At 45.5% G+C, this 16,113-nt stretch overlaps 1 protein-coding gene across 1 annotated transcript in view; it reads right to left on the bottom strand.

Annotated features, from left to right (window-relative positions):
- Erich3 (glutamate rich 3) overlaps positions 1-15,442 on the bottom strand; it is a 103,002-nt gene extending 87,560 nt beyond the window's left edge. The window contains exon 1 of the mRNA XM_051195925.1: positions 15,150-15,442. Within this exon, the coding sequence (XP_051051882.1) occupies positions 15,150-15,172 (23 nt within the window). The 5' untranslated portion in view covers positions 15,173-15,442. The remainder of the gene's footprint in view (positions 1-15,149) is intronic.
- Positions 15,443-16,113: the final 671 nt, after the last annotated feature.

The following is a 16,113-nucleotide window of genomic DNA, read 5'->3' as shown; positions in this document are numbered from 1 at the left end:
AGAGAAAGATATTATCTCAAGCAAAAGATATTAAAAAATAAATTAAATGATGCCCTATAAGATAGTGTGGCCCATTTTCTTAGGACCAGGGGCTTCTTGGCAGCTGCATAAGGGTTCCAAAGAGAAAAGGCATGGGCAGATTATCATTTTACCATCAAAATCCCCCTGCTTGAGTCTTGGGAAGCAGAGCATGGCCACTGTGTTTAAACTTACCCTACCTACCTACCATTTAGTAGGTTGGTGGCCAGATCCAAGCTTCTTACAGCCCCCATACTGCGTATCCTTGTCTGAATAGGACCACAAAAACTGCGCTTTCTGGGAGAGTCAGAGTGTCAAATGGGTGACTGTGTATGCAGAACCTAGCAACTTTCAGCCGAAGGTGAATGCTCCGCAGTGGCTGTGAGAGGAGCCTACTGAGCATGTGCAACTCACTCTCTACTGAGAAGCTATCCCAATAAAAATAACCTCCCTACAGGAAATGCCAAAGACCCCCATCCCAATCCCCATATCCGAAGGAAAATGTTCCTTAAAGACACTGCACCCAGAATCTGTTCCCTCCTATTCTCCCTCAAAGAGTGGATAGTCAGGGACCATACCTTTGATAACTGTCTAGCCTGAGTGCAGTCTCCTTGCGCTTTGAGATCCAGGTTCCCTGTGATGTTTTCTCTAGAACTCCATGAGAGCGCTGACTGACCCTTCTTCATCGGTGCTAGTTTTCTGAACAAACAAGAGCACGTCCAGTTCTTTGTGAATGTGCAACGAGACACTGTTCTCTTTGTAGAACCTCAAATTATTTCTAGATGCCAACATCTTTCTGAGAGAACACAACGGAAGACTGCTATCTTCCAAAGAGATTCTGAAAACTCCCGAATTATCCTGCTTACATGCTCTGGTAACCTGGGGTTAGGCAAAGTTTGCCTTGCACATACTCAACTGTCCTTTCTCTCCCCGAGATACCACTTCTCCTGGTCATATTCTAAAATGCATCTTAAGGTACAAGTTATCTCCTAGGTATCAACAATTTGAAAGAAAAAAAGGGCAGACAGACAGACAGACAGAGAGTGGCGGGGGGTGGGGGTGGGGCACATGGACCAAGCCAAGATTTGGCCAACTCCACGAAAGTGTGCTCCTCAGAGTCCTCCTCCTCCAGATGAAATGGCTGGGCCCTTACTCCTGTCCATGCTCAGCTCCAGCGAGGACTGCTCAGGAGGGGCCTTGCATGAGTCTGGGTAGCCCCTGCACATACTGACAACTGGGCATGGAGAGGGGCACAATGAGTAACACGTGCTTGCATTAGGGCTCAGGGGACATCTGTGTCAGGGATCGACACATGATCCCTCTTGCACGTAGACATGATCAAGGTATTCAGCCTGGAGGGTCCTTAGACGATGAAATACTAGCAGTCAGGTGTTTAGGCCACTTTTGTGATCGGGAGACTTTCTCAAGTCCACCCATGGAGTGGACAGCATCTCACAAAGAACCTGCCCGTGTCTCTCTCAGCTAAGATGGAAGCATCACCAAGTAGCCCAAAGCAGCCCTCAGATGTCAGGGCTGGCTACAGTGACCCTTGCCTTTTCCTTCCTTCCGGTTTTTATAATACAACCTTAATTTTTCCCCAGTAACTCGTTCAGTTTACTTCGAGACAAACTGTAGATTAACAGATACTTTCTAACTTTGATTCTATGTGCTTCTGGGGAGCTACCATTCTTCAAGTCCGTTCCCAGTCAATACAGAGCCCTTCCTCTGGCCTCGGGCCAAGCATAAGAACGGTGCACAGCTCTTAGCCTGCTGACCTTTCGGGAGCAACTACAAACACCAAACGGGAGGTCCTCTGAGCAACTGGACATTCAGCACAAACCACGCTGTGTACACTGCCGTTTCCAAACACAGGAAGCACGTTGTAGGAGGCAGGGAAAAATGGAAATTGTCCTAAAAAGTTTCAGTCTAACACCTGTTATTTTTGTTTGTTTCCAACAAAGTTACATTCCTTTCCAAAGATGTGGTTCTTGTCTATCTGCCTGTCTGCCTGTCTGTCTGTCTGTCTGTCTGTCTGAGAGTGTATCTATCTACGTAGCCCTAGGTGTCCTAGAACTCACTATGTAAACCAGGCTGTCCTGGAATTCAGAAATTCTGCCTGCTGCTCTCTCCTGAGTGCTGGGAAGTTCTGGGACAGGAGTGTACACACGCAGTTCTTTTAAAGTCAGGGGTTCCTAAGCTTTCTGGAGACAAGATTACACACGTATTCCTCAGGTTTCTCCGCCCTTGGAAACAGAAAGATTTAGTTTGAGCCTGTTATTTGCATCTCTGCTCTCTGGCTTTCAGTGGGTTGTGTCATTTCTCGGTCTCGTCATCTGAAGGGTAAGTAATTCTGTCTCGTGATCATGGAGCTTCTAGTGAGGATAAAATATGACATCATAAACAAATGACCCAGTTCAGCCAGAGGCATCTTTGTTGTAGAGGTGCCATTAGCTACAGCTAAATCTCAGGAAGCACTAAGTATCTGCCTGTGTTGTGAGAGGAGTAAGTGTCATGTACAATGAGAAAGCTTGGAGGAAGGCACGGTTTAAAACCTGGAATTAAACAGGACACAAGCCAGGAGAAGCCAACTGGATGCGTGCTAGGCCATGTCAAAGGAGAGATTTGCCTTGGGGAGGAGGACAAGCACCCAGATGCTAAGGATGAGACACTACTGTGAGATCCCCCTTTCTCCCTCTACCCCTGGCCAGAACCTGTCCTGACACGGTGCCTTCTTCTCCCGACTTGCCTTCTGTACACGCACTGCACCATTCCACAGCCCCATGATTGGATCACTGAGGATGCCACCGCAAGTGTGTAAAAGTCCACCGGGCGTCCAGCCACCAGCATGCATGCTACCAGACCTGGACAAGACCGGCACAACAAAATCAGCCTGCCCCTGAAGTGCTAGCTGTTGTCTTGAGGTTTCACAACAGTGTGAGCATAGTGCCTGTCCATCAGAGAATGATATCCAGCCTGGGAAATGATGACCAGGTAAACTACAGCCACAGAAGCCAGTGCTGACTGTGACTGTGTATCTTTGCAATGTTTAAAACATCCTATGTGTCTGGTCGGTGTCACAGAGTCCTCGGGAAGTGAAATCTGAACCTGGTCCTGAGTGGCAGATCAAGGGTTAAGGGAAGAGGTGGGATTTGGGTGAAGGATGAGGGGGTAGAGCAAGTGTCTGAGGCCACATTAGGGGCATCACACTCTAGGAACCAGAGACAGAGGTCTCGGGTTACCAGCACTGTGTAATAAAAGCAGACAAATTCTGAAGTTAGAGTGGATTGTCAATCAAGGGAGTTAAAATCTTAGGTTCTTTTCTGACTATTTTGGCTTGGAAATAGGAACATTCTTTGTTCTCACTTGACATTAGAAAAGGTTTTTTTTTTTTTTTCTCCTTAGAAATAAATGCTTGGAGTTTTTAAATTGTCATCTATTGATTATAAGAAACCCAGATGCTGGGCTGGAGAGATGGCTCTATGGTTAAGAGCACTGGCTGCTCTGCTAGAGGAGTCTAGTCCGATTCCCAGCACCCACATGGTGGCTCACAACAATCTGTGCAACCAATCCTAGGGGATCCGATGCCTTCTTCTGGTCTCCGAGGGCGCTGCACATACATGGCAAGACGACAGACATGAGGAAAAGACACCCACACACATAAAATACATACAGTTTTTAAAAGGAGACGCAACCCAGATACTTCAATGTATATGTGCATCCGCACCATATGCATACATGAATGCATGTGTACACACACACACATACCATATGCACGTGGGTGCGTGCGCGCGCACATACACACACACATACACACACACACATACACACACACACACACACACACACACACACACACAATAAGAAACAAAAGTTTCTTATTCTTAATTGGTCCAGTTGGTGAAGGAGGAGATGCATGGACTGTGGACTCCTCCCCCTCTTCCCCGTCACTTCGGGAGCCTCTTCCTGTTTTGAGCAGTATATTTCGTTTATTTTTAGTTGACATACTTTAAGAATTAAAGTCTAAAGACCCAAGCAATACACGCTTGCCACAAAAACCAAAAGAAATACACTGTAGCTGCCATTCATCAAATCCCTATTAGGTGCCAATATGTCTTCAGGAGAGGCATTTATCAGCCCCGTGTCTTCAAAGAAGAGTAAATGGGTACAGAAAATTGAACTTTCCCAAGATCACAGAAGGCATAGCACGAAATCAAACTGACATCTTTGTGATTTAAAGAAATTCTAATTCTACAGAGTGTTTGCCTCTCTCTCTCTCCCTCTTCCCCTCTCTCTCTCTGTCTCTCTCTTTCTGTGTGTGTGTGTGTGTGTGTGCACGCACGTGTGTGTACAGGTACACAGTGATGGCTTATTTTTAGAGGCAGTTTGACTGGGTTAGGAAATACCCACAAGACTAGGAGACTTGTAAATTCTACTTCTGTGTGTGTTTGCAATAACATTTCCGGAGACAGTCAGATCCCAAGAGCTCTGGGTGAGTAGATGGGCCAATCCCTTGAGGGATCCTTGCTATGGTGACTTTCCAGAGAAGTGGTGAAATTGAGATGTCCTACATGGAGGAAGCGGGCCGTGAAGTGGAGTACACGTGTCTTTGGGGGCCGTGTCTTGTCCTGGCCCCTCTATACACCCACTTTTCCACATTTCTTATTGAAACCTTTTCATCCCTACAATGTTCTTTCAAGTATTTCAGACATGGTCACACACACACGCACACACACTCACACACACACACACACTCACACACACTCACACACACACTCACACACACTCACACACACACTCACACACACTCACACACACTCACACACACATTCACCCACTCACCCACTCACACACACACTCACACATACATACACACACTCACACACACACTCACACACACATACATACACACACTCACACACACACACACTCACACTCACACACACATTCACCCACTCACCCACACATACATACACACACACTCACACACACATACACTCACACACACTCACACACACATACATACACACACACACATTCACCCACTCACCCACTCACGCACACATTCACCCACTCACCCACTCACGCACACATACATACACACACTCACACACACATTCACACACACACACACACACGCACTGATGTCCATCTTAGAATACCAGGATTTTTAATTTAAACAGAAAGAAGGAAGCAAATGAAAAAATGGGGAAGAGGAGTTTCACACAGTTGGAACCCTCACTCTGCCTCCTAGAAAGGATCTGGCCAGCTGTCCTACCTCCCCATCCATTTCCAACCTCTTGAGTGTTCTGTTTCCACATCCTGCCTGAGCCAGGACTGCACAGGGCTCTGGGATTCAGCTGCGGCTTCCTGCTCTCTGACTGAGTACAGAAACTTCAGGGCTCTCATGCACGATTCTGCTGCAAACTTGAAATCTAAGGACCCTGCCTCTCGGAGAGACCAGCATCCTCTCCTTCCCTGCGTCAAAGGTTCAGGAACTCAGCTTGACTCACAAGAAAGAAGAATTTATATGTAGTTATATGTTATTTATTTGTTGACACTTGCCTGAAGATTCAGAAAGCAAAGTCAGTCACAAGCCATAGAAGACAGGTACACACTTTTAATCCTATGACTGAGGATCTCTGTGAGTTCAAGGCCACCCAGATCTACGCAAGAGTGAATCAGTCTAAAAGAGAATTATAGCTCATACCTTTAATCCTAATATTAGGAAAGTATATAAGAAAGAAGCCAGGTCCCAGAGAGGTATTCCTTCTCTGGCCACACTGAGGAGAGGCAGCAGTTTGAAGCTTGTTGGAGAGCTCGTTCGAGGATCAGCCCTTTCAGCCAGCTGCTTTGCCTCCCTGATCTTCAGGTTGAACCCAAACATCTGTCTCTGGGTCATTTAATCTTCATCGTACATTTATAGAGAAGAATTTTATAATGACAACATCTCACCATTGTACTTAAGTTGGCATTTTCTGCAGTTAACAGAAATTCCAAACTGGATTTCAAGAGAAGGAAACGACCAATTCTTACACTTGCAACATGATCAGGAATCATAATTTAACTTTTGACTTGAAGTTTTAGACAAATATCAGTTGATAAAGAAATGCCCTGATGTATAGTTTTCTGTGTAAGTTTCTGGGTATAAGCAAGAGGCCGAGGGCACAAGTTTAAGACAGCATGAAGGCAGACATCTTGACTTCTCAGTACAGGTCAGCTTGTGTAACGTGGGCTTAGAACATGCCTACTCTGAGAAGACGACACCTAAATAAACAAGTAATGTCACTGTCCTCACACTTCCCAGCCACAAAGGTCTGCTGTGTCGATAGCTATAATTATAAAACCATGACTTTAGAGACAGTGTTCCATGGTTGTTAAAGGTTCTCAGACATATTACTTACATCTCACCCACATCCAAAACGCTTCTCCAAGATGAGTTCTTTAGTTATCTTAATGCTATGTCCAGACCACAAAATAAATCTAGAAATTCTGTAGAAACCTATGTTGTCAAGTAAGACAGGCTCTCTGTGCTAAATGTGTACTCATCTCAATGGGTCCCACAATCAACCTGCAAAGTGATGCCCCTCTCACAGGCAGGAGTCAGAGCAATCACAAAACTTGGGTCACATGACTCCAGTGTGGCAAGGTTGATAATCCAGAATGCGGAACATCTAAGTCCAATCCCAGCCAGCCAATAATAGCACCATAATGAGCACTGAGCTGCTAGGGAAGGTCATTCCAGTCCTTTCTCCCTGGTCTGCCTCCCCAGGGGAGTGTAGAACACCACACACACTCTTTCTTACTCTCTCTAGTACCTGCACGTATCTATTGATGCAGCCATGGCCAGCGAGATACACCGAAAAAACGCTGGAAGGAGCCCATGAAGGTTTTCGTGGCCCACCTTTCTCCTTCCTACATGTGGTGGTTTTATAAAAGTATAATGCCTGACTATAATTATTAATTCTTGCTACCAAAAAATAAGAAAATTGCAGAGATAAAGACTTATAAAAACTCTAAATATTAATAGTAATAAAAAAACAATCACCTGTCTGTGCGTATACTGCTGATAAAACAAATCACAGATATTGATATGGCCTGAGTCTCTACTTGCTTTATTTTGCAGCCAAAGATATTCCTAACGCAGGATTACTATGCTGCCTGAGGACAGAAAGGGTCGGGAGGGTCACTGACTTTGAAAATCATGTTCAAATTTTGTTATGTAGGCTTTTTTAGGATCTGAGATGAATTCTTGCAAATTGTTTTTAGACCATAGCAATTCCTGAATGCGGCATTACCACACAGAACACACTCCATGGACCATGAATGAATGAATGAATGAATGAATGAATGCATGAATGAATGAATGACTATGAGTGGCTATGCTCTTGGAACCAAAATAAATGCTCAATTGTGTAATGGTTGATCTTGACTGCTAACTTGATGGGACTCAGAATCACCATGGAAAGGAACCTCAGGTGTATCTGTAAGGGAGTTTGGGATTCCATTTATTAAGGGTGAGTGATGAACTGAATAGAAAGGGGAAAACGGGCTGCACACAGCATTCACAGATCTGTGTTTCCGCAGCAGATGCTATGTGACCCAACTGCTTCATGATCCTACAGCCATGGTGGACTCTTTCCCATGATAGACTGTAGCATTAAACTACAGTGAGCCAGAATAAATTCTACCCCTGGTCGCTTCTGTCCCAGCAATGCAGAACATAATTAACACAACAGCTTTCAGCAACCGTTGAGCTAAGTTTAAAACACAGTACCAGAGATGGAGCAGATCCCAGAGACATGGAGAGATGTGGACTCTTACCATCAGGGTTTGCAATTCACTCGGGAGATGCAAACGCTACTTGGATGCTATGTTGGTGTGATTTTTAAAGCAAGCGGGGAATCAAATTTTCAAATGCTGTAGTTTCGTCAAAACAGAGGTAGATCACAGGGACAAGGACTGGAAATAATGCGACAATGCTGACTGTACTCTCACAGAGGGAGGATCTCGGAGAAGCTCTGCTGCTCTTCCAGGCACGCGTCATCCTATCGCATAAAATTTTCAAACTACGGATACGTGGAGGGAAGCAAACTGAAGCGGCTTGTATCCCTCGTACCCAGCAATGGAAGTTGCTCCTAATTCCACCCTTCTGATTTACCACAGGTTATCTTTATTGGATCCTAAACAATATAGAGATGATATTCCTGCAAATATCTCGAACCAAGTGGTGTGGAGAGGAAACCGCTCAATACTAAAGCCACATAACAGCAGCAAATGTGAAATATTATAACCGGTCACACAAGACACCAAATTAACAGCAACTATAAAACACCGTGATTTGATTCAATTTGAAACCAGCAGTGTGTAATGCTGTTTCATAACTACTTTGTATAATTTATTTTTGCCCCTTTGGTTTCCTGCTGCTCCTTCCTTTAGTTCATTCAGTATTTTGCCCTCAGAATTTTCATTAATTTATAAATGTTTATAACTGTGGCATAAAAATAATGACAGTCACAGAACAACGGATCACCAGCTTAAGATGATCAGTTTGACATGCCGATCAGTGCCAGGCACTGAGTGTGGGAATTACTTTAGTACTGATGGACTTAGCACATCTTAGCAGAGTTACTGGTCAGTTATCTTCACTGGGATTTTCCTCATGCATTGGCTATATTTGGATCCTATCTCCCTTTTTGAACTTTTGGTTTCAAATATCTGTATATCATGCACACACAAACACATACATATACACCACAAGACACTAGCGAGTGAGCACGTACACACACACACACACACACACACACACACACACACATATGGATCAAACCTTACTCTCCAGTGTGATAGTTTTAGGAAATGGGAAATAGTTGAAGAATTTAGAAGCCACTTAAGCCTCATAAATGGCAATAGAACCATTTAAAAAAAAAAAGGAAAGGCAAAGGGTTTCGATAAGAGCCCTGATATGCAGACAGCATACGGTCACAGACAGAAGGTAACCATCTGTGGAAGGAGCAGCAGACCCTCTTCAGACACTTAGCCTACCATCCTGAACTTCCTGCCCAGCAGGACTGTGTGAAATACATTTGAGTTGTCCCTAAGCCACTCCGCCTGTGGGAGTCTTTCATAATTTAGTTGCTCTAAGACACCCACTACTACACGGCCATCAGTCAATCAATCATTTGTCCTCCGTGGCTCCGAGTTCCCTATAAAGACTGATTTCAGCTTTGCAGGACCAGGCAGTAAAAGCTATCAGCTGTTACAAACAGGTTGGTTAGCTCACTAAGACTGCCATAAAATCATATCACAGAGCAGGCAGGCAGCTTACACAACAGACATTCATCTTCTTATAGCTCTGGAAGCTAAAAACACTGCAACTTTGGGCTGGTGTCCACAGAGCTGGCTGCTCCCGAAGGCCGTGAAGAGAGAGCAGTTCCAGATTCTCTTTGCTTCATAGGTGACCTCCTTAGTGTAATGCCTCCAGCCTCTATCTGTGTGCGCACACCTGTGTCTTAATCTCTATGTATTGCAAGGACACAAGGCAGGTAGGTTTAAGGTCCGCTGCTTTGATATCACTTAGCCTTATTACTTATTAAAAGATCTGCCTCCCAATGCAGTTACAGTCTGAGATGTGGAGGACTCGGGCCCACAGCAGTGGAATGATCAGAACAGCTTGGGAGGGCGACATGGACCTAATGCACAGGAATTAAAGTGTCTGTCTCCAGCACCTGGAAAACCTGATTGTCGGTGGATTCTCTCTGCTTGCAAACAGCGCGTGGCCATTGATGACCCATTGGGAAGGGCGCAGAGAGCCTCTGGCACCCACCATACCCATGCGGGAAGCCGCGCTTGAAAGAGGAGAAGACAGGGAAGCTATGCACCTTCGAGCAGATGAAACTCCACATCACAGTAACCTCCCACAGACCAAGAAGAGATAATGGAGATAAAGAGCATAGAGCAAGGATCAGAGGGCACTCAGGAGAGAATGGGAAATCTTAAAGAGTCTGAGTGTGTGTGTGTGTGTGTGTGTGTGTGTGTATTTCAGCGTTGTACACCGTTAATGTTTATCCCTTGTGGCTCAGTATACAAGCAATGATTCAACAGCAATTCTCCAGAAGCCTAAAATCCTAATACCAGCAGATTCATAGTAAAGCACAATTATTCACTGATCAACTTGTCACATCCACTCTTTCCTGCAGAGTACGAATAAGTCCAAAACGGCAAACTCTCAACTGAATTAGTTACGTCGGTCCAAGTACATTTTCTGAAACAACAGTTTGCAGCAATGGTGTTGCCAGGGAAGGATGTGTCTCCTTTCTGGAGAAGAGAGAGAAAGAACCAACTTGGGAAGCTGGAAAACTCAAATTGACTATTTGGGTGAAGGTACAAAACCTGACAGTTGTTTAGCCCGTAAAACACAGCATGGGGCTCTGCATGTAGTGTACTAGTCAGTAGCTCTTCCTGTGCTCAACTTAGGGGAAAACAAAAGAAAAGAAAAAAACAGGCAAGGGAAGGAAGGAAGCAAAAAGGGAAACCCTTGTTGACATACTCAAGCCTGGGGACACTGCACCTTCTTATCTAATGTAGTCAGGGTAATTAGTCACCTGAGTATTGAAATATACTTGCCTTAGATGATGTATGTGGACAGAAAGTACAAATACGTGTCTGCTCACTATACCTCTTTGCTAGTTAGGAGTTACTTGAATTAATCAACTGTTCTGTCATTTTTAGTAAATTACACGTGTGGTCATATGGTTTGGGGGTTTATAATTTGAAGAATTAAATGACAAAGACACAGGAAAGTGTAAATGTGGCAGTACACATTCGGGTTGGTTGTGCTGATGTTAGTGCCTCCACTTCAATGTGAGTGTTTCCCTTTAAGCTTGGTATTTGTGACGTCACCCTGTGAAGTGTAGTCTTCTGTGAGGGGCTTGAGAAAGCTACAGGAAGGGAGGGCCACAGTTCTCTCCTCGTCTTCATCTGCATTGAAATGGACCACAGTAGGATCAGCACTAACTACAGAATGTGAGGTTTTCGTTAGAAATGATGTTGCTGGAAAACTGAAGGCTCAAAAGTCCATGTCTCCTCAGGCTTAGTTGTTTGCTGCTGTCTCAGGAGTTAGGAATCCAGTCAGAGAAGCTGTACTTTCCCATTTTGCTCTTAGTCCAAAAAAACCTGGAGAACACTCTGTATCCACTCCCTGTGTTCTTTCCTAAGCAGAGGACACTACTGGACCTTATGGTGGCCTGTTGTCTAACCCAGTTTGCAAACTTGAATACACACACTCACAGTGTGGCATGGAAGGCTTTCCTGACGGCACTCGGGAAGGCTGACCTCAATAGAAACCTGCTCTACTCCTCAACTTCCCGTGATCTCTTAAAATGGACGTTCATGCTTGCCCCGCTATAAATTACAAACAGCCTTCTGCTGCCATTAAGGGAAGGCACCTCTCACCATCCAGTGTTCCATAGGGGACCATCAAGCTTAGCAAAGCAGATATGCAAAGGGGCAAATTGAATATTCTAGATGTTGCTACAACAAACATCTTCCATTCTGGGCAACAAGTCTGATTACAAATCCAATCTCTTCCAGCCTATTGCATCTAGAGCAGGCAAACTCACTGGGTAGTAGTTGGAGGCTAACTGCAGACATTTCTGCTAGTGGATGACTGTAATTTTGATATGCCTCTCTAAAAGAATTCAAAGCAGTTAGCATTACCAGGCAAATGCCTCTCCATTCCCATCTGTTTGTACGAATGGGTTTGTTCAGTTAAAGGAAGAGTTGTGGTATCTATAATAAAAAAGAGTAAGACCCGTGACATGAAGGAGAAGCCAGGACAAGTGAGTCTGTTAAACCCATCTGGAACTAACCCGCTCCCCAAAGCTAGCCGGTAGGCATCTGGCAAGGTTAATAGAAACTGCCTAACTTGAATTCAAATATTTAAAAATATCAAGTCTGAAAGTCTGTGTTAGAGATAATTTTTTGGGACAGACATGAGCAACAAGCTGTGATTTCCTACAGAGGTCTATATATTGTTAAGAACAGGGGGAGAAACCCCAGAGGCCACTCCAATGTAATGCACACACCTGTTGCAAACAACTCGGTGTAGTACAATGTCACCTGGGAACATATAAACTGTCTAAAAAACACATACCTGGCGGTGTTTGGGCTCTCTGGAACTATCAGAGCCCGCAAAGCACACATACACTTCCTCCGTTTTCCTTGCCATGGAGCATAAACTCCTACCCATCTTTGCTCACAGATATATCTTTGATGGACTTTCTAAGTCAAATGGATCTCTCACGCAGGGAGCCAAATTCATATGGATTCAGTAATGAACATGAAGAAAGAGCTATATTGTTTTATTCTCATCCATGATGGAGAGATGTAAGATCCCTATTCTGCCTCGAGGCACGGTACCCAGCCCACAAACTCACTCACAGACAGTGAATTGTTTTGGTAAGTGGAGGGACCACGAGATGAATCTCTTCAGTCAATAAAAACAACTTTGATTGGAGACAGTGGTGCTGGCTATGGTGTTACATTGTTGGCATCCACCAAATGAAGAGGCAGCTGATACTTGACGTCTCCGTTATCTTTGGAAGGCTTTTTAGGACCATTTATATTTACTCCCAAAGTGCAGCTGAACAAAATCAGCACAGGCCTATATGGTTTCTATATCAAGTATTTCATGGTGTGATTAAGTAGGCAAACAACTCAGAGAAAAGAAGAAGCCAAGGAAAAGCATCAGATACCACTAACTGATGGGAGACATTTCAGACTTAGAATATCTGTTTTATTATAAAACTGAACTTCATTGCCATTTTACCGTTAAGATGTAATAAGTGCAAACTGCCTCAGTAACAGTGGAGAAGGCATCTCAACTTTGATGAGACCTTTTATTTGCTACTCAAACTTTTATTATTTCCAAATGGTAACATAAACAAGAAAAATAATGACTCCCTGTACTTGAGGGGGAGACTTTAGCAACTTAAAATGCCTTTGCTAGTGTGTAAATTGTAAGGCATATAGACAAAATATGTTTCTGTTCATGGTATTTGTTTATTTATTTGCCTTGTCTTGAAACAGGGTCTCACTGTGTAGCCACAGCTGGCCTGGAACTCACCATGTAGGCAAGGCTGGTCTTGAAATCACAGAGATTTGCCTACCTTTGCTTTCCAAGTGTTGGGATTTAAAGGTGTATACCCTGCACCCAACATCTATTTTTAAATGAAGTAAACAAAGCATATTTACACACCCACCATTATAAAATTACTGCCATCATATATCAAAATACTTGATCACTATGGCTGTGATGCGACTATCTGATCTGGATGGAGTTTCTGTATATTAGTGGTCGTGCATATTAGGTTATTGAATGGGATGATGAAGGGCACAAGCTGACTGGGAAAGCCAGCTTTGTGTTTCAGCCCTGACCCTGCCAAACTGTACCACCCTTTGGACGAGACACTTCATGTATACCTCAGAGAGGACCCTGGCTGAGGAAGTACTGAATATCCACCCTAACCTGCCTTTCTTTTTTGACCACATGCTTTTTCAGCCAACATCATTCATTCAACCAACAACTGTTGAACTTCACCTGACCCTGAACAGTCCTAGACAGACATAGACAAAGCCTATAAGGTGTGGAGCTAATTTCTCAAGGAGCTTCGCATTTCACTGCAGGTTGTGTGTGGCCTCCCCACAGTCTGGAGGAGCAGTACCACAGGAAGCCATGAGTTCACTCAGCTACCTTTCTCTGTGTGCTCAGAGCTACCCGAGCTTCAGAAAATGTTTCTGTTTCTGAAATCTTCATCTTGGCACAATTTTATAAGCAGCAGCTACAGGTGTGTCCATATTTTCACATTAATTAGTAAATGGACTAATCAGATTCTAGCCTAGCCAAGAACTTGACAAACACAGGAAGGGACCGTGACCGACATTCGTTTTCCTGAATTCGGACAAAGTGCCAACAGCATCTGCAGAAAACATATTATCCCCATCCCATGGGACCATGGCCAACATCAGTGGCTCAGGAACGCAGCCGCAAAACATTCAATCTCTGAAATGATATTTAGCAGGGTGCCCTTATGCTCCAGAATGTTCTGGAACTAACTAACTTCCAGCAGGACACCTTGCAGGGCTTTGGATTGTTTAAACGTTACTGTTTCTTGTCCTTCCATGCAGAGAACTCACTAAACTGTGACCTCTCAGAGGGTACCATCTCCAAGTGATCTTCAGTAGGGTGTCTTCTGCAAATCCCCTCCCCTTGCTCCAAAGCATGCAATAATAGATGCAAGTGAAAAGCATCAAATTAGTTGCAAAACCAAAGAGGGGAAGAGAGTGATCCACTTAGAAGAAATGTCATAATAAAAATTGATGTAGTGTGTATCGTACACTTAATTCAGAAGGCAATTGGGTTCTCCCCTTTCACAAGAAAGGAGACCTTGTCCGTGTGTGTAATAAGCAACAAAGCGCGTTCACTGCCTGTAACGTACTGAAGGTTGCTAACAGGCCTTCTGAGGAGTCGCCTTATCCACAGGAGACCATGCGTGGGCGCGTGGGCACCTCACTCCCCCATCCCTTGCTTTCCCATATTGCACCATTTTCCTGGGCCCAGGTGATTCTAAGGGATCCTCCTTGTGCTTCTGCGACTGAGAAAATACATTTCTTAGGTAAGGGGCCTCTCCCTCCTGCGGAGAGACCCTGGACACAAAAGCAACCTCTCCTTTGTTTGCAAGACACAGGCAGGCTGAGAAAATTTATCTCTGCTTCAAACCTCCCCCACAAGTGCGCACTTGGGTGACTTCTAGTTTAGCAAACACTTGTGTTCCACCATTGAGGAACTATCCCTGCTGACGTCTTCCCCTGCTTATTGTGCTCGGGTTTCACATCCATTTCCCCGGTCTTTCCAGGATGAGAATTTCAAGAGGGAGCGGGGGATGGGCAGGGAGGAGATGGGGCGCCTGGGATTCTGCCGTCCTCCTGCAATCTAGAATCAGTATGTCCCCCTCCGCGGCCCACCCTCCCTCTCTCGGCAGTCCCTGAGCCCCGCAGCAGGAGCGAGGAGGAGGGCCGCTAGCTAGCCGGGGTGCCACCTGCCTCAGCTAGGCAAAGCTCCAGTTGTCACTTACCCAGCGGGGTGAGAATGGCTCATTTTTGCTGAATCCCTTTTGGACCCCACTGCAGGTGTAGATGCGGCTAAGCTAGCGGAGGGTTTGCGCGCTGCGGCGGTGGTGCTCTCTCGGAGCACCTGGGCTGGGCACCTCCCTTCCTCACCCGGGCTCCCGCAGCCTCCCAGTTACTGCTTGGTGGCGTCCACAGACTCCCGGTTGCTAAGGGAGGAGAAAGGCGAGCAGCACCCAGGGCCCAGAGAAGCAGCGGACTGCTGGAACCAAGCCTGGACAAGCTGGAAAGGAAACCAGCTCCCACCCTGCTCCCTGGGCCGTGATACAGGAGGGCATGGGAGGAGATCAGGCAGGCCCCAGCTTGATTGCTCTGTGGTTACTTACTGTCCCCAGGCACCTGAACACACACACACACACACACACACACACACACACACACGCACGCACACGCACACACGCACGACTGGATGGTGTCTGCAGGCAGGAGAGCAGGGGAAAACCACGGTCAGGTGCCTTAGTTTCTGCTTCTATAAACAAACCCAGAATGCAACATGATAGAAGCTGTTTCCCTCTTTATCGGGAAGCTGGATTGCCATCAGGTTTCTTCCTGGGGCAGTCCCTCTCTTCACATCCCGGGTCCCCATGCCAGCAAGCTGCTCGGGGAGATGTTCAGAGCCTGAGAGGGAGTTGCTCGGGCAGTGGTGGACTGAGCCAGGGGAAGATTAGCTTAAGGGGAGGGTCTTGGTAGGAATGTCACCCAGCCCTGGATGGAGATGACCTATCCCTCGTACCCTTGCTTTACCAGCTCTCACTTGCTGAGTGGCTTCTGAGATGGCAGGATACGGCTATCACCAGATCTCTGTTCCCGCTCACCCACACTCAGAGGTGGGAGGCCACCATCTTCTCTGCTTTTCCTCACTTTACACTGTGCCCGAGAGGCCAGTATCTTTGGCGCCTTTCCCATCACCTT

Source organism: Phodopus roborovskii, unplaced genomic scaffold (genome assembly GCF_943737965.1).
Source record: "Phodopus roborovskii unplaced genomic scaffold, PHOROB, whole genome shotgun sequence".
Classification (NCBI taxonomy): domain Eukaryota; kingdom Metazoa; phylum Chordata; class Mammalia; order Rodentia; family Cricetidae; genus Phodopus; species Phodopus roborovskii.
This window is presented reverse-complemented; position numbering and strand designations above follow the sequence as displayed.